Source organism: Alosa pseudoharengus, unplaced genomic scaffold, assembly GCF_046254945.1.
Source record: "Alosa pseudoharengus isolate Yale_2024_CS ecotype anadromous, Long Island Sound unplaced genomic scaffold, YU_APseudo_1.1 YU_APseudo_1.1_scf_11, whole genome shotgun sequence".
Classification (NCBI taxonomy): Eukaryota; Metazoa; Chordata; class Actinopteri; order Clupeiformes; family Clupeidae; genus Alosa; species Alosa pseudoharengus.
The window spans coordinates 30000950-30019546 of record NW_027468576.1 but is presented as its reverse complement, the minus strand read 5'-3'; the positions used below and the strand labels follow the sequence as shown (position 1 = coordinate 30019546).

The following is an 18597-nucleotide window of genomic DNA, read 5'->3' as shown; positions in this document are numbered from 1 at the left end:
CCAGTTGCAGCTAAATCAAAGCAAAACTCTATATAATTATTCTGACACAACACAATAAGCCAGACTTGGCATGTCACACAAGGTTTTGACATACATCCATTTCACAGTGCACTCACATGGGATCTCCAGAATTCACAACTTATTATGACACTTCAACAGTTTTAGATGAAGATAGAGATTTAGACAGTTCATCTTTCCTGTCATTCACACTCAGGCATTGAATTGGCATTGAATTGCAATTTGTAAAAGGGATTTGGTTATGCTGCTCAGAACTCCAGCAGCCAAGCTGATATATTTCCCCCAAAGCGCTGACAAAAAGCTCTTATTATATAGTTTTAATGTATAGCTACAGGAGTCAACTAATCCAACCCACTGGGACTGCCACTTCACTTAGGGCAAAATAAAGGTACAGAGGTGTGGGACCCGACCATTCTATTTGTGGATCAATCATCATGATTAACATGATTAAGCCAGAGAGGGTCATGTCAATGCTCATTTTAAAAAAAGCATGTTAAATTTGACTTCTATTCATATTTTCGCAGGGATTTGTTTTTCTTCATAAATTTTACTTGCTCTCTAATTGGATAATTATAAGTTTCAAGTATGACCTTGGTATACAGTTCTAAATAACTACATATGAAGATGTCACCTGCTAATCATATTAATAAGTTGCTTATAACAATGTTCTCACATCTTCTTCTCAGAAATATAGTATTTTTATGAGCACATGCTGAAATAAAGATTGTTATATTTTTTAGATACAGAAATAGGCCGTATCTGCTTCTCTGTTGTGCTCACGATGCAGGGACTCACGCCTCTAAGTTTGTGGAACATGGCTGGGAACTCAAAGGTGCAATCTTGAAAGGGGGACTGGGAAGAAATAGGCCACCGAGTTTCACAATTATCTGGGTCAGCGCGAGTGACACCTGCACATCTCTCACACAGCTGTCCGCAAGTAGCCACGTCTGCCCGGGAGGACCACCTGTCGTCGGACAAAGAGAGACACAAAAAGCACCTTTATCTGAGTCTGCATGGGGGTTTGTGGGCCAGTCTGAGGAGGAGGAGTGGGGGGCAGTGATCAGAGGAGGAGCGGGGGCGGGGTGGTGGTCAGGGCAGGTGAAGGGAGGGGGGCGGAATCACATCCATCTCTCTGAGCGGGCACGTCAGCAGTCCAGCCTTGCAAATGTCATGTATGACGTGCCACGGCTGATTCAATTAAACCTTGGGCGCTGTTTGGAAGTAGCCCGGCCGAATGACGCCGTCACTGTTTCTCCACTGGCCGGTAATTGAGAGGTTTGGGGCCACAGCGACAGAACGGGGAGGGAGGAGAGAGAGGGAGATAGAAATGGTTGGTCACATTCACATACAAGATAAGGAGCCATGAAGTCAAAACACGGACTGCGGCTCTGGTTCTTCTGACCTACATTTCTGCAACCCCCCCTCCAATAAAGGAGGTCTTCACAGAGCAACTGGGCTAAAGCCCACATGTGCTGTTGATGTCGTCTACACTGCTCTTCATTAAACAAAGATCACTCACAGAGTTCCTCAGTTATTAGATCAGATGATTTTAGAGTGGAGCAAGTGGAAACAGACAAACAGAGGTATATTGTTTGTACATTTGGCTGTTTCCAGTGTTCTGTAATTTTTTTGTCATGAGAGATTACAATTACTTAGTTTTGTTTCATATCAAGAATCATGGAATCCTGCAGTACTTTTGAAAACAATAATAACCCTGAAGTCTGCGGGCTTGGATTGAGCTCATAGTCTCTGTAGCTTCATGAGTCTGTACCTCCTATGAGTCCAATTATTCTGTCTTTACAAAGATACCTCCAATTTGTTGGAACGAACGAGGTCAATCGTAATGGACTCTAAGTTACGGGAGCACAGAATGAGGATCATTATACAAGTGCTTATGAAGACAGTAACATAATGGATTACTTCCTGCCTCATAATGTCCTGGTAAAACTTGTAATAACCACACACAAAGAAATGAAAGAAGTCATTTTAAATCATGTGTGGATATATTTATGGAATTATCGTAGATTTTATTTAACTACGGTATTGCATTTCATTGCCCTTTCCAAATGTGCGCCTTACGTGAATTAGTGAGAAACCCTGTTGCATTCACATTGGAAGTTATGCATATTTACAGGGGTTAGGCAGAGGCCAGCAGGCAAAAGGCCATCAAGTTAGTCACGGAGGCAGCACAGCGCAGTGGATCAGGAATGGAGAGCCTCGGGTGGGGTAGTGCTGCCTGGACACAAGCTTGGGCCTGATCAACCCTGGCTGGGTCATCTGATAGGGGTGTATAATTGTTGAAAGATCCAGAATACCCGATGACCCTAGAAAACATCACTGATGATGAATCCAGGTACATGTGTATGTGAAAAGCAGCTCAGCAACTAGGCCTTCTACACCAACATCATCAACACCCCAAGAATACCCATACAAACCTTTGTCAAATTTGGGATTTGCTTTCCAATGTCCCTAAAACATGTGCAAGCAAATACAACCGCTAATCTGGCATGGACGTGTATTTCTCTGCAATTGAGTAAACAACTGCATTTGAAACCTTTTTTTACGAGATTACTGCACTTCTGAAACGATTTGGTAAGAGTTGAATGCACCAATTTAAGTTTAATTTCACTGCTAGTTACGACCTTGCTGGAAGTCGTAGGCTAAGTCAATAAACCTTTGCCAGACCCACTCTCAATTACAATTACAAAGGTCTGCATGTTAACCAGGCTAGCCCTGTACTGCATGTAAAAAATGGTCTCCTCTTGTGACCAAGTATATGGCACACCCGTGGTATCCTCTCAATAATCCAATATATACTTCCAAATAACAATACAACTACAAAAAAAATAAAATAAAATAATAAATAAAAGCTAGGTCCCACACAGTGATCTGACCTCTTTGTGAGGAGGTGGTTGCTGATTCGTTGCGACTTGACACACTTCTGGAAATGACCAATGCCCTCCACCAAAGGCCACCCCTCCTCACGATAAGTAGAAGGGTGAGTCATAACCTGTTTGAGCTGACAAATACAGAGTGAAGGCAGGATGTGGATATTCATGACACCAAGTCAAAAAAAGAAGACTTAAAGTGTATTGTAGTTTTCTCTGAGCATAAGCTGCTGACGGCACAGAGCACCGTCACTTACATACACATCATCATAAAAAGCCATCCTTGACGGGGAGAAGGAGCCACTTGTCTGCCTCCATTTGCGTGTGATTAGTAATGACAGATCCACGGGGCAGAGGGCAACACCACCACATTATCAATGCCAGTGCCGCGTGGGCACCTGCAGACGTCAGAGTGGGCAGAGGGGTGCCCTTCTGCGGCCACTCAGGGGTTTATGGGTCTATAAAAACTCGGTAGTGACGCTGCCTGTGTTGGGCTCAGGAGCACATGCAGTGTAAGAGGATCACTTCCAGAACAGGAGCAGAGCAGGGCGTTGTTAAATGAGGGGGAAATGACCTGCCTGGCTCTGAAGATCGCACCCTCTCAATTACGTCAAATCGAAGCGGACAGTGTTTACGCAATTGACAGTCTGACAGTCTTGAACGCTCATCTCCATGGTCATTTTTACGGCATCTAATATACAAGACTGCAGGATCCAAACCTGCTTTAAAAGGCTGAAGGAGTCACAAATAATTTTAGAAAAACATTTTGAATCCCTCATTTACGTATAATATTCTCATTGGCAGTGGCGATTGCTGCTCTTTGGGACAGGGGAAGCTCTGATAAAAATTGTAAATTATTAAATTAATATTATTAAGGTGCTATATTGTTCTTTGAAGGCAAAAATTATCCCAAACAGTAGGCATGGCAGACATGGCATAATGTAGCCTACACCGTTATATAGCGCGCTACCTAACTTAGCCTAAATACACAACTGCAACAAAAGCAAGTCACAAACTCTGTAACTCCACATTACGGTTTTATTTACAGTATGCTATTTACAAAGACAAATAGAAACTGTATTGCTCCCAAATTATGAGAATTTGAGCTGCAACTTGCCTTATCTCTCGACTTCACCTGCCAACACTAACGTTAACGCATCCCTGCCTTGAACTTGAACCACTTCCTGTCAGATCGCGACATATGCTGTCAATCAAAAAGAGTCCGGCCTCTATGACGGTTCCTCCAATCATCATACAGAAGCTCGGCGTCCAGGCCATCCCACTGTCCCATTCACTCCCAGAGACGCCGGGCTTCCCTGGAAATGACGATTTTGTGGCGCTTGTCCAATAAAGAGCTAGCTTTTCTGCACTGAGATCAGCCCACTCTGTAGTGCCATTGAAAGTCCAGTGAAGCCGAGCGTCTATGGGTTTTTTGCATGTTTTTTTGATGGATCGTGTCGTCACAGCAATGTATTACGGGTGCGAAATCACGATAAAAGACCGGCAAAACCTTATTGCTGAACAAACTAGCCATGAAGATGAACATGTTTGCAGCATGTTGTAGTTGGAATAGTAGGCTAGAAGCTAATGTAATAGTGTTATTTGATGCGATTTTTTGTGATATTTTAGAGGATGCTGAGCTTCCCCTGTAGTCTTAGAGCAATCGCCTCTGCTCATTGGATAATCTAGTTGAATAAGCCTCAGTCACGGGATGGGGAAATCTATGGTCCTGCAAACCACTTCATACCAGCATCAGGAAAGGGTTCAGAAAAAGAGATTGCCATAAGAAGACTATTACGAGTAGAGGATTGCTGTGGAGTGAAAACATGATGAGAGCGTACGTGTGAAACAGACAAACACAGGGGAAAGGTGGCAAGAGTGACAGAACTGGGTCAAGTAACTGAGAAGCGGTGGAGTTCAGCAGTGCAACCTCCCAATGAAGATGACATGTTAAGAGTTTCCAATGAGCACAAAGGAAAGGAAGGAAACAGAAAGGAACAGCCTCCTCAATTTGCTGAGTGCAAAGTACACTTCAGTAACACTTACCACGGTAGTGGTAAATAAAGACATAAGTGCATACCACTCATATTGAACAAATAGATTCAATTTATTTTGATAATGACAACAAATAAAATACAAACAAACAACCAGATGTAGGTCAAGAGAGAGAGAGAGACAATTCAACACAGAGCTATCCTGGGAATGAACACATTTGTTTACAGCACCTGTCCTGCACTCATCTGAAGTGTGTCAACTGGTGATGTAACTAGAACAGTTAGGTTAAAGACATACAGATTGTATGCATGTAAGATTAATGAGTATGTTGTAGTACTCATGGTCAAGTGTCCTGTTAAGATTGAAATATTATTCATATTATGATTTACAATGTAAAAACACTGATACAGAACAAAACAACTAACAACACTGGCAAATAATAAAATACATTTTTTTTTTAAATAGACAAATATTATAAATTCATATTTGCAGCTTCCCTTTTTGACAGATTAGCCTTCATTGATTGGATTTTAAGACCACAGTACATCAAGTCAGTAACCTTTTCCAACACTTCAAGTGGACTAATAGATCGAACTTCGTCATTCTAAATGGAAATTCTAATTGCTGTTGCTTCAATGTAGAGGACCAGGGCTTGGCAACTTTTTGGCCGTAATAAAGTGACACAAACGTACATAATATAACTGACAGCACAGTAACGAGTGCAGTACTTCATTGGACAATCACAAAAAATGCAATGGACCACAGTTATTCAATTTCTTCGCAAACGGAAAATAAAAGGTGAGGAAAAAAAAAAGAGGGAAACATTTTCCAGTGATAAAACTAACGTAAAAACAAAGGAAAATATTATGGGCTAGAAAAACAATCTCCTTTATAATCTCTCTCAGCTAGAGCTGTCTGAGTCATGAACAGAGATTCAACAGTGGCGACCCAACTTAAAGTATTGATTGGACCTCTCTGGGGGACAGACTGATCTGGTTCACCGGAACCAGAGCCAGAGGCGGAGCCAGACAGCACAGCGACACTCACCCCCGTCTCGCTGCCTCCGATAACACTTTCATTTGACCCCGTCCCTCAGAGTCCACATTCAGGCCGCTGGCCTCAGGAAACTGGGTCTGGGTCTTGCACTGCCTGGCAACCGCTCCACACATCACAACACTGGGGGTGAGGGGGGGGGGGGGGTCAGACAGAAGGGAGGCTTTCTTCCCTTCCCTGCTCCCTCGCACCCAGTCACACTGTCCTTTCAAAGAGGGCAGTGCAGACAGACTAGGGCTTGCCAAGGACCATGCTGTGCCTTGATAAGAGACCCACCAACAGCCAAGCAAAACAACCAGCACGCTGCCTCTCGGCCCATTATCGGCCTCCTGATCTGATGGGAGCCTGAACCACCCAGGGGGTCAGACACCAGCGTTGGGGAGGGGTGGGAGAGTGGGGGGTGGGAGAGTGGGGGAGGAGGGGGGACTCACCCCCCCGACCCCCCTCCTCCCAACCCCCTGAAAACTGCTAGAACTCTCTGCAGCAGTCAAGAATGTGCCTTGGCCTAGTCTCCAAGCAGAACACACTCACGCTACATGCATCTGCCAATCAGCAAACATTAACCCCCCACACCCCACCCCAACCTCTGCCTGCAGATGGCCAACCGCTGAGAGTGCCTGCCTGCCTCCCTCGATTCATCCACCGAGCAGCGAGTTAATCCCATTCAGCGTCCCTGTGAGCGTGCAGCGCTGGAGGAGACCTTGAGCAGGCGGCCGCGAGCCGAGCCGAGAGGAGAGGAGCAGAGCAGAGAGGAGTCGAGCGGGCGCAGGGTGGCTGAGGGTGTCAAAGTCCCGAAAGTAGGTCAGAGCGAGGCGGAATGGAGCTCTGTGCGCACAGCAGCTCGTCCATACGAGAGGATATGAGGGAGTCAGGCGGCCAGAACATGCCTGCTGCTGCTGCTCTGCATAGATTCACACGCTTAAGAATGCAAAGAGTTTAAGAGGTGAAGTGAGAGGTCAGGTAAGTAGAGGTGAAGAAAGAGGTCAGAGAGAGAGTGAGTGAGAGAAAGAGAGAGAGAGAGAGAGCGAGAGAGAGGCGGATGTAAAGAGAGAGGGAGAAAGAAAGGTTAGTGAATGTGAATATAACTGCATATGTGAGAGCGCGTGTGTGGGAGTCCTCCAGCAACACAACAGAGCCATCAAAGGCAGAGCGGATATCTGCGTGGGGGGAGAGCAGTGCTCCGCTTCACTCCTCTCACCTCTCCACTGCTGCTGCTGCTGTTCGGCTGTCATGTACCCTCCTCCTGTTCCTTCACCTTCACCCTCACCATCCCCTCTTTCTCTACCTCCCATTTTTTCCCTCCTCTTCTGCATTCCTAGCCTGTACTTTTACTAGACGTTTACTATTGTACACACACACACACACACACACACATGTACGTCATCATGGTGGATAGATCAGAGGGAACAATCTTTACAATCGTTTACTATTGTACACACACACACACACACACACACACACACACACACACGTACGTCATCATAGTGGATGGATCAAAGGGAACAATCTTTACCACGACAAACCAGTCACATGGCTCAGTGGTCAGTGGAGCGGAGTGGCTCAGTGGAGGGGGCAGTGCTGGTGTGACGGGGTTAACAGGGGGAGCAGAGAGGCCAGTGTAGTCTACCGCCTGCCTTCCCTCCTGAAACACACAGATAAGGGATGGACTCCGGGAGGGTCAGAAAACTGCAGAAAACAAACTAATGACTCAATCATAGCCATTCAATTACAACCAGACGGGTGAGAACTAAAACGATGACAAAAAAAGAACAGAGAGGCAACAGAGAGACCTCTATTTACACAATCAGCAATTCAATGGAAAACAATTACAAATATTTTAGCAACATTTAGAACACTGTTGTCAAAATATGACATTCTGGCAAAAAATATAGCTTGTTCATTGTCTAAACATTTCTGAAATGATGCAATGGCAAAAAGATGCATTGCTTTAACTTGGACCCTGCTGTCCCTTTTTTTGTACCAGTGGCAGAATCTACTGTAAGTAATCACAGAATAGCCCTTCTTATTAAGGTAATACACTGTTGCCAAATTGGATCCTGTCAAAACAGGTTGGCACCAAAAAACTATTTTGTGAGGTACCTTGTCCATTGCTCTCACGAAGGACTTATTTTACCAAAAGTTCCTCCTCTTTTGTGCTTAATTTGGTATTGCATTAGGCATTTTCTAAATGGCGCTACCACATTCAGGCTTGTTCCAAATTCTCCCAACGCTAACGATTGGTCCTGATGTCTTCTCCGAGGCGTCCTGACGTCCGCCCGGGGCCGTTCAGTCGTCCGGTATGGGTGTGTTGCAGTTGCCGTGGTAGATGTAGACGGGCCCCGGGCAGCGGTAGTAGAGCTGGAAGACGTCCCCGTAGCCGTGGTCCCGCCACCAGGTGCAGAGCTGGCGGTTCCAGCCGCAGGCCAGCGGGTGGAAGAGCCGCGGGTGCTCCATGCCGATCATGGTGAAGAAGTCCTGGTCGCCCAGGTGGCCGCGGAAGTGGTACTGCTCGGCCAGGCGCGCCACGCGCTCGGGCTCCAGCAGCCGGTTGTAGAGGGCCGAGGCCCGCATGGCCTCGAGGTCCAGCAGCATTACGCCGCTGTTGAAGCCCGGCTGGCCATCGGGAGGAGGGTCGCCCACGCCGGACTTGGGGTTCTCCTTGCGGTACTGCCAGAACGTGTGCCTAGGGGAGAGACGCAGGAGAGATGTGGGATGAAGTTAGGAGGACAGGAGGACAAAGGAGAGAAAAGCAACATTTATACGTGCGTGTACTGTACACACACACACGCACGCACGCAAGCACACACGCACATGACTGATCCAAGAGAAAAGTGCTGTAATTTTTCGTTCACTCGGTGGGAGGAGGCGTCTGAGTTGAAAACAAAGTTCCCCTCTAACAGGGCACAGCTGAGGGATCGAGACAGCAATGCAGAGGAATGTGTGACACTTAAGGGATGCAAACAGCCATGAAACGAAAACTGTGTGTGTGTGTGTGTGTGTGTCCAAACTCATAGGAAAGATATTAAGTTTAAACCAAAGCACAAACGGGGTGAGACAAACTGATGAAAAGGAAAAGAGAAAAATTTAAAGAAAGTGAAGAAAAGAGACGGAGACAGAGAGACACACACAGAGAAAGAGAGAGAGAGAGAGAGAGAGAGAGAGAGAGAGAGAGAGAGAGAGAGAGAGAGAGAGAGAGAGAGAGAGAGAGAGAGAGAGAGAGAGAGTGGGGTGATGTTTATTCAGGGCCGCAGGTCTGGGCCACGGGCCAGACAGAGCTGGGGCCACGGGGCCGAGGCAGCGCTGGAGCTGGAGCTGGAGCTGTGCTGTGCATCTGCGTGGAGCGCGGGCCGGGGCACGGGGAAAAGAACCAAGGTATGCACAAAACAGGAAGAGCCGCAGAGCCGGAGCCAGATGGAGCACCAGAGGCCACAGCCAACTCAGCAACCTGCGCTGTGCATGCTTACACACAAACACACACACACACACACAGACGGCCAGACAGATACGCACTATTTATCTATTCACTATTATTCACTATAGTGACGAAATGCTGTGTGGTTAACTTAATATACTTACTTACTTGTTCAATTGGCTGATGCTTTTATCCAAAATGACCTGCATATGTCAATTTTTACAAGGGCCAGTTTCCCCAGAACAACTTTGCTCACACAAGGGCGGCAGCCGGCAATTAAAACGTCAACTTTTCTGGCTCCTGCTTACTAGCCTAGTTCTTTAGCCACTATGCTAGCACCGCTAATATAGGCTAATATTTTTCACAGTCAAGGGAAGTGGCTGGTGGGTAATGTTTTACATAGAAAATACATAATGGTAGTAGTCGATTCTAAGATATAGAGAGACTGAGGAGATAAAAACTGAAAATGTGAGAAAACGAGAGCAGACTAAGTGGCTCATTAAAAATAAATTGAGGCTCAGTTCGAGCCAGAGGTGTGTTTTTTCCCCCCCACACACAACCACTGGAATGTGAACCAGAGAACCTGGAGGGCTAACTGCCTGTTTGCTCAGCTGGAGCTGACCTGGAGGCAAAGACAGGCAGCCCTGTAGCCCGAATTCACTGCCACGGCCATCGATGAGGGCTGCCGCCACTGGCCTTCCCTGCTGGGAGTGTGGGGGAGACACCAGGGTGGCCGAGCACTGGGCACCACTGTGTTAGGTGCAGAGAGGACAGGAAAACATCCTTTATCTTTCCAGGCAGAAGTATTAATGAGACACTAGCAGAGAGATCCTAGACTGATGATAAAAGATAGAGACAGAGAGACAAGACAGAGAGAGTTTTGTGTATTCGTGTGTGTGTGTGTGTGTGTGTGTGTGTGTGTGTGTGTGTTTTTTTTCTATACATATATATGTATTCACAGATTTTGTTTTATGACTGTTATTTAGTCTTGATGAGTTCTAGACACTATATAGCCTGGCGGGCCATCCTATATCATTGAAATGTATAGTCTGGAATCGAATCATTCACCTGCTTAATCCAAGGGGCGGGCAGAGAATTGTCTTTCAAACTGCCTAGGCATGCAATAGGCCAGCACTACGACCATATCCGTATCCGGTCGGCAAAACGGCAAATACATCCTTCTTCGAAAGGAATGACTTAAGTGCATTGTGTTGCTCTACTTTCAAAGAAAAGCACAAGTCCAACTCCTCCAAAGTTGACGCCAACGCCGATTCAAACAACCGCTCTTCGTTCGCCATAGCCACCTTCCTTGTTGTTCACCGTCGCAGGATGTCGTTATCCTGTTAAGCCCGCCTTAAGACTCTCTAACGAAATAGAGCGTTGTGATTGGAGAACATCCACGGTGTTAAGCCAATAGAAATTCCTATGGTTCGATACTAGACGTACAGGCTGAGCAAATTAATTTGCCGCCGCTAGGGTGCGTCTAGATTTCTAGGCTAGACACTATATGCTTTGGCAACACTTTCTTCACGAATTGTCATGCCAATAAAGCGTTTTGAATTTGAATTTGAGAGAGAGAGGTTAAAAGAAAAAGAAAAGTCAAAAGAAAAGCAAATCCTACAGCAGGTTTATCAGATGTTAGTTTGTCCCCCTCATAGCCTCAGGAAATGCCTGCCTAAAGACTTTTAATGTGAGCTGCTGACATCAGTTGAATAAACCCCAAAGGACATGCGGAGACACCAATCTAGTTGTAAATGGCAGAACAGTGCACATTCATTAAATTGTCATCATCTTGGAACAAAAGATTGGCTTTTAGACTTGATGACTGATTGATCTGCATTGTATTCAAGTCTTTCCCAGATTGAAAAGCTAATACCACATATCACCTGCCCGCGACAGCAGTTAAGTGTGAGAGTACTGTGCCTGATGGATTTCTCTTTGCTTAAACCTCTGATGAACTGGATGAATTGAAAAAAATACGGGAAAAAAGAGCAATATATTGATGCTAGTCTGTTCTTGCCTACTTCTTTCACTTATTATTCCACATCATTCATTTCCTCCAATGCAAGAGGTGCATGCACGTGTTCACTCAAGATGTGCCAAATAACATTACATTTATTTCAAGACTATACATTTGGCTAGACAATTACTGTATGTTGAGCATGCCTTGTACTCCGAATTGTCAATAAGGTTTTTTTGCTAAACATGCATCATATTTGGAGGGGTAGAGATGCTAAAGTATGTGGCTGTGGCTGTGACAGAACACTGTAGTTTGGTGTGTGAATGGTTTGACATTTCGTTTTTTTGAATGTTTGTGAGGCTGCCAATCCAAGATCAGGCCTCAGGAGAGTGTATGTATGTGTGTGTGTGTGTGTGTGTGTGGAGGAGGAGGGAGGAGGCTCTTGGCCAGGTCGTCTTCGTTGGGGGGGTGGTCTTTAGGAGCTGGCAAGCCAAGGCCCGAGAGGATTTTCATTTGCATTCACATGAGGAAGAGGTACATAGGGGAAAAACAACTTAATCTCCGAGCAGAAATAACTTGGAATATTTAGGCCAGCCCATTACAACTCTTCGCGGTGTGAAATATTCATGCAACCACGTCCTGCTCGGTAAAAGATGAAGGAGAAGAGGCAAACTGCCAGACACAAGATCTAAAGGTGCTCTGCAGAAATGCAGGCTGCATGCTGCCTCCACCAATGCTAGTCAGGGAGCTTGGGCTCAGCCCATGGCTCCACCAAAATGAACCCCTCACAATTACCCATTTCCAGCCCTCCGGCCAAAACGACATGCAGAATTCATGCAGATGGTATTCACTTATAGAGACCCTCCATATGAATCAACATCACTTTATAAAGTGTAAGGATAAGGATTGTGTGTGTGTGTGTGTGTGTGTGTGTGTGTGTGTGTGTGTGTGAGAGAGAGAAAAGTGAGAGAGAGAGCGAGAGGGAGAAAGAGAGAGAGAGAGAGAGAGAGAGAGAGAGAGATAGAGAGAGAGAAAGGGAGGGCATTAGAGAGAGAGTTAGAGGAAGAGCATTCAAAAGTGAGATAGATGAAAGGAGACAAAGAGTCATACTGAGAGACTGAGTGAGAAACTGAGTGAGTGATACAGTATGTCCTATTGCACAGTGAGGGTTTCCTCCCATATGCTTTCAGTGGCTGGAGCCTTTTGAAGACTAGTAGCCTTCTTTTGTCTGTGACTTTCATTTCCCTTCATTAAAAGAGCCTGGCCTCCCTATAAATAGGCAGCCTGCTAAGCACACACTTGTCAGGGTCAACCCCCGTCGTCATGTCCTCTTCCCCCTGAGACCCGGACCCTCCATCGCGTCATCACCATCTCGTCTCAGCAGCCGAGCCGCCGAGCTACGCTACGTGCACATCGACATGTACTCGGCCATACGTTCTCGCCACCAGCTGTCACACAGATGTTTTCCCGACCTCGCTGCAACACCAACCCCACCAACAACACCCCACCTAAAAAACACACCCCACCCTCACTTTCCTTCAATTGGAACCCGCCAACCTGGCAGTGAACAAAGCGCTGAATGCGCTGATGTGGCCACTCCAGGGCAGCTGGGGGGGAACTGTCCAAACAGCCGACGACCAAGACAAGGGGTGCTGAGCGAGCCACAATGGGCCAGGCCGGAGCGCCGGAGTGCTGGTAAATAAGAGCCAGTCCCGGAGCGGACGAGTTATGGCTCCTCTGGGCCTGCGGTGTATGTCCAGTGTACACACGGAAAGAGCCTTTTCTCCCGTCCAGCGTTGTCCTCTGTAGCACACAGGGAGGGAGAGAGGGGAGGCAAGGGGGGGGGGGCGTGAATGGTGGATTGTTGGGACTGTTGGAGTTGGAAGAGTTGTACAGACAGACAGCACACACAGACATGCATTCCTTGTCTAGTGCATTCCGTGTGCTGCTCGTCAGTGAGGATGGGGGGTGGGGGTGGGGGGGTAGTTGGACGACAGTCTGAGTGCAGTTTTTTTCATAGTGCACATTTCACGTCGGACAAGGAGTTCGGGAAGCAAAGCTTGAAACTCCAATTGGAAACGGAGCCAAAACAATAGAATTGAAACTGGGGAACATTCCCATACACAAACACTTGCAGAAACAGGAGACAATAACTGCTTTGACACAGCTCGTGTCTACATTTCACCAAAGAACAACTGAACAACAAAGAAAATGCAATCAAAAAATTTTAAATGTAGGGCCAGCCCTGTTTACTGATTGTGTATTGTGTTGTCACCTCTACTGTAGCTTGCCTGCCTATCTATTTCTATGTCCTACATGTACTTTATCCCTCTGACTGTAGAGGATCAATCCACTTGACCTTCTGTGGAATCACCCTCCTCTGGATCTCCAAGAGGCAGTCAAATCCTGAGAGAATAAACTCAAATAAATTAAATAATAAAGCATGGGACCGAACAACTACAGGCTCAGTCCCTGCCCCATCATTGCAAGAGCCTCGTGCTTGATCATCCTTAAGCACACTATGTGGACATTTTTATACTTATATTACTTTTTCTGCTGTAAGTGCATGTTGTGTGACGTCTGTATGCTACTGAGACATTTAATTTCCCCTTGGGGATCAATAAAGTATCTACTCTTTTTCGAAGAACTACCTGAAAAGGAAAATTTCTAAGAAAAATCTTCGAATGACTATGCTCAGGCACGCATGTCAAATAGCAGCGCAGCTGATGTGCCAGGACAGATGTTCGCAATTTCCCGACCAGAACAACATTCTCCGCAAAAACCCTCCCTTCATGTCAAATACCTGACTGTTGTTCTACCAAATACCGAACAGGAGCGGGGGCACACAAAAAACCTAACTGTGCCCCTGTTGTTGTCAATGACGTGAAAACGAAGCCCATAAATGCAGATCGAGAATTCCACATGTGCTGTCTCTATTCCTATCTGTGCAGAAAATGGAAACAACAACAACAACGGTGCACGCTGATAAATATGGAATGCGTTGCCTGTGATAAGCCATCGCAGACATGGAAGGCACAGATATACAGTTCAACATTAGCATATTTCATAGCAGAGCCCTGGACTTACAGGTCTGACTCAAAGATAAATGTATGAAGAGTACTGACTAAAAAAAACACATCAATACCCACATGTCTCAGAAAAATGGTAATAATGTGACACACACCTCCTGCTTACCCAGACAGTTTCTTAGCCTGTACCAAGCTGACAAGATTATTCATGGGCGATTCAGTGTTAACCACAACACATAAATAACCCCCTTCTGTCTTATGAATAATAACAGCAAAGATTCATAAGCTACAGTCCAACTGATTTGGCAAACCATACTCTAAAACAACTTGGAGACCTGATTGAGTCATCACATCGACAAGACCTGGGCTGAACTGCTAAAGTATTCAGTCTGCTGAGTACTCTCCACACCCCTCCACTCCCCCTCAACAAAGTCTCTAACCTTCAGGCCATCCTGAATCACTTCATTTTTTGAGGGGATATGTCTGGTCTCAGTATCATTCTGCCAAGGCACAGAACTTCATCTGCTATTGCTATTTCCTGTGTGTGTCGGAGAGGCAGCCAAACGCCCAGGCCACAGCCACTCGCAGTCAGTCAGCCAACCAGACAGCCATCAGCCACCCATCCAGCCGTGCCTCTCTGAAATAATAACTCACTCACGTGCAGCCGACAGGACAATCTGTGCTGCGTTTCTCTCTGGATTAGTCATCCGCATTGCTCCCTGTGCATGCAGGGCATGATCCCCCGACGCCAAACAAATCTGTCTCTATCGGAGGGGAGGAATTAAGGGAGTGAAAAAACGGCATGGAAACCCACAACCAGAGTGCTTTGCTGCTACTGGACTTTACCTGAATGGGTGTGATTGATTGAATGCCCTGGGGCATGTCCTCAGATTGAGGCACAGGCAAAAAGCTGAATTAAAGGCTCTTTATGCTCTTTTTATATCCAGCAACTTCAAATTCAGAGCTAGAGAATGGCAGTAGTAAAAGCAGAGACAAACCAGAAGAGATGGACAGAGTGCAAAACAGAGAGACAGACAAAATACTGTACTGTACGTAATAGATTTCGTGAATATAGGCAGACTAGAATTAGATCAGAATTGTCTCAAAAGCTTCTTTCAGAAACATCCTCCGCAGTATATGCGGAGCTTTGTCAAACGGAGGTCCAACCCTTCGGGTGATTCAGATATAATGCTAACATGCTGACATTACACGGTCATAATATGTGTGACCGACACATTAACAGAATCTGTGTGTGGTTAAACAGGTTGAACGTGGTTGAACACGCACATGAACAGAATCTCTGCGTGTTCTTCGCTTCGTTCAGACACAAGCTCATTTACATAATGTCCGTCGGAAATACTAGGAGGGGAGTAGTGTAACAGCCGGCTAAGTTCGGAATTCCAAATGGCCGGTTATGTTGTTCAGATATACAGCCCAACCGCTTGACATCCGCAGAACATGCGGACTTACACAGAGGTCTGAAAGCAGCTATAATGTTCTGTCTCGTCCCATCATACCAGATCTTACCACATCCTGCATTACCTCACCACACATTAAATCATATAATTCTGCGCATAATGCATCTTCCAGTACCACCGTTTTCAAATAATGAGTCACCATTTTGTTGGCCAACCCACTACAGAGTACAGAAGCCTTTAATGCATATTGTGTATACACCTTAAAAAAATATTCCAACTGAACTTCACCAAGAGGTTCTCGATTCTGCCAAAAAGCCCCCCCCCCCTCCCCTGAGTACATGTCTCAGCTCACCCTGTTCTGCATACCTGACTGAGCTCATCAGTGGCACTTCCGATCTGCTAAACACACTGATGATCTGAATCAACTGAATCAAGAGCATTACAATTACACACTGAGCTCAATCGGGTGTGTACACAACTTCCACACCCCACGAGTGGGCACGAAGAATGCGTTCAGAGACAGACACTTCCCCTTTCACAATCATGTCTGGCAGAGGCCTTTCGTTCCTTGACACTCATTCTCTGAGTTACGACACAAATCCACTACTGAGCCGGTGGGTGTGGAGAAAGTCCTCTCCTGCCATCAGGTTTCATAAATATGCATCCATCGACTCCACCAACATAAAAGTTCCATTCAATTTTAAAAAGGCATCTCGCTTCTGAATATGTAAATTCATGCTTGTCTGTGCGTCCTCACATAACCCTGATTTAATCCTGGCTTTGTAAACAGGCGTCATTAGCAAATAAATGAAAAAGCAATACACTTAGCAGCATCAGGCTATAATGAATATCACACCGAAGCTACTCCTCGGTCATCGCTTCTGTCTGTAATTGCTGTCAAGCTCCACACTGGAAGGAGAGATGAATCAAATGCATACTCAAACTTTGGAAGAGGAAACTTTGGAAGTGTTAAGTTTAGATGAGGAATATTTACCCATAAATAACAGCTTAAAATCCCTATCAGGCCATGATTACTGGACCCGGGCGTGACAATGTGCTAGCAGAGTTGTATGATTTTCCAATATTCTAAGCTCATCAACAGTATTTTACTGAGTGATTTAAGGTGCAAAAAGCAAAGAATTCAACAAGCTGCCACGCCGGATGTAGAGCCCACTTGTACACAAAAAGAGACGGGTCTCCCTGACTCAACACATCAATTAGCATTCACCATGTCACCTGCGATTGGTGATGTCCACGTGGCCTCCTGACAGTTTCATTACTAATGCAAGGACTTCAATGTTCTCCATTGTACTGATGAGAAACAAATTTCCCCATGAAAAATAGGCCTGGTGGTGGGGTCTGTAAGATACTGGCAGTGTCTGACTTTAATGTGTTTTCAGACCACAAAAGAGTCACAAAAACTGACGCAGTGATTATATTTAGCCCTGATCCATGTGAGGATCTCTGAAAAACGTGACATGACACCGATGCACACTGAGCCACGGTAACTTTACATTACGGCCCGGTAAAGCCTCTTGCTTTGACTGCTTAGATCTGGAATGTGTTCTCACTTCTTTCAAGTCCGGAGACAGAACCCCAGAGACCTCTCAGAACAGCATCCAACAATTGGCACATGTTCCTTTCACAGCTGTTCTGGAGTGTATTTTTAGCCCTGCTGTGCAGCGATTCAATCAGCCTGAGTGGTTTTAAGACTATAAAAAAACTGATTGCTCAAAACACCAACAGAATTGTGGCAGCCGTGGCCTACTGGTTAGCACCGGTTCAAACCCCGACCAGTAGGCCCGGCTGAAGTGCTCTTGAGCAAGGCACCTAACCCATCACTGCTCCCCGAGCGCCGCTGTTGATGCAGGCAGCTCACTGTGCCGGGATTAGTGTGTGCTTCACCTCACTGTGTGTACACTGTGTGCTGTGTGTGTTTCACTAATTCACGGATTGGGATAAATGCAGAGACCAAATTTCCCTCATGGAATCAAAAGAGTATATATACTTATACTGAATTATGTTATTAGGCAGCATAATAATATATAGACATGTAATGTTTAATAAAAAAAAATTAGAAAAGAGAAAACTGAACTTTGCTAAACTAGTTTTAAGCAATGTCCCACAGATTACTCTTTCAATCCACTCCTCATACTTTTCAGTGAAAAGGTTGAAATTGAAGACTGACTGGAACTTTTTTCAAGAGTACAAAATTGTGATAGGGCTAGTTTTTCAGATCAATACTCCCTGAACATATTTCTGAAATGTCGGTCATCTCAAATAACACACATAAATTCAATGTGAAATAAAGCACTTTCATTTTCACAAACACTTCACTCATGGACGAACAATGACTTAAATTTCTGGCATACTTTTTGTCTTGCTACTATACCCCTTAAACTTGATTATCTCCCAGTCTGGGTTGTCTGGTTTACATCAACTGGTGATTGGTTAACTCAACCCACCATGCTACCTCATTTGGTCCCCGGGCTTTCTACAGCCTGCCAATTGGCTCATCAGGTCCTACAGTTTCGGGGGTTTCTTGCAAGGGAAAGTTTTAGTGTAGAACTGTATGCTGCCAGCAGTCACAGCGGTCTGAGCCCCCCTGTCCTAGAACATTTTGTTGAAATCAAATTTACTGGTTTCAAGTAGTTTCGGCTGATCTCATTGTGAATCTTTGGTCTTTACAGAACCTGGGGGGGGGGGGGGGGAGTGGATATACAGTAAACTAACAAATGACAAATATTGATTTTCTCTTCATATTTTCTTCAGGTTTTTTAAACAGTAAAAGATGTTTGGCACACGGAAATCACCACTTAGCGCA

The 18597-nt window shown here is 45.5% G+C and overlaps 1 protein-coding gene across 1 annotated transcript in view; it reads right to left on the bottom strand.

Annotated features, from left to right (window-relative positions):
• Positions 1-4978: 4978 nt before the first annotated feature.
• Positions 4979-18597, bottom strand: part of xxylt1 (xyloside xylosyltransferase 1) — a 44321-nt gene continuing 30702 nt past the window's right edge. Inside the window, exon 4 of the mRNA XM_076278814.1 lies at positions 4979-8637. Within this exon, the coding sequence (XP_076134929.1) occupies positions 8241-8637 (397 nt within the window). The 3' untranslated portion in view covers positions 4979-8240. The remainder of the gene's footprint in view (positions 8638-18597) is intronic.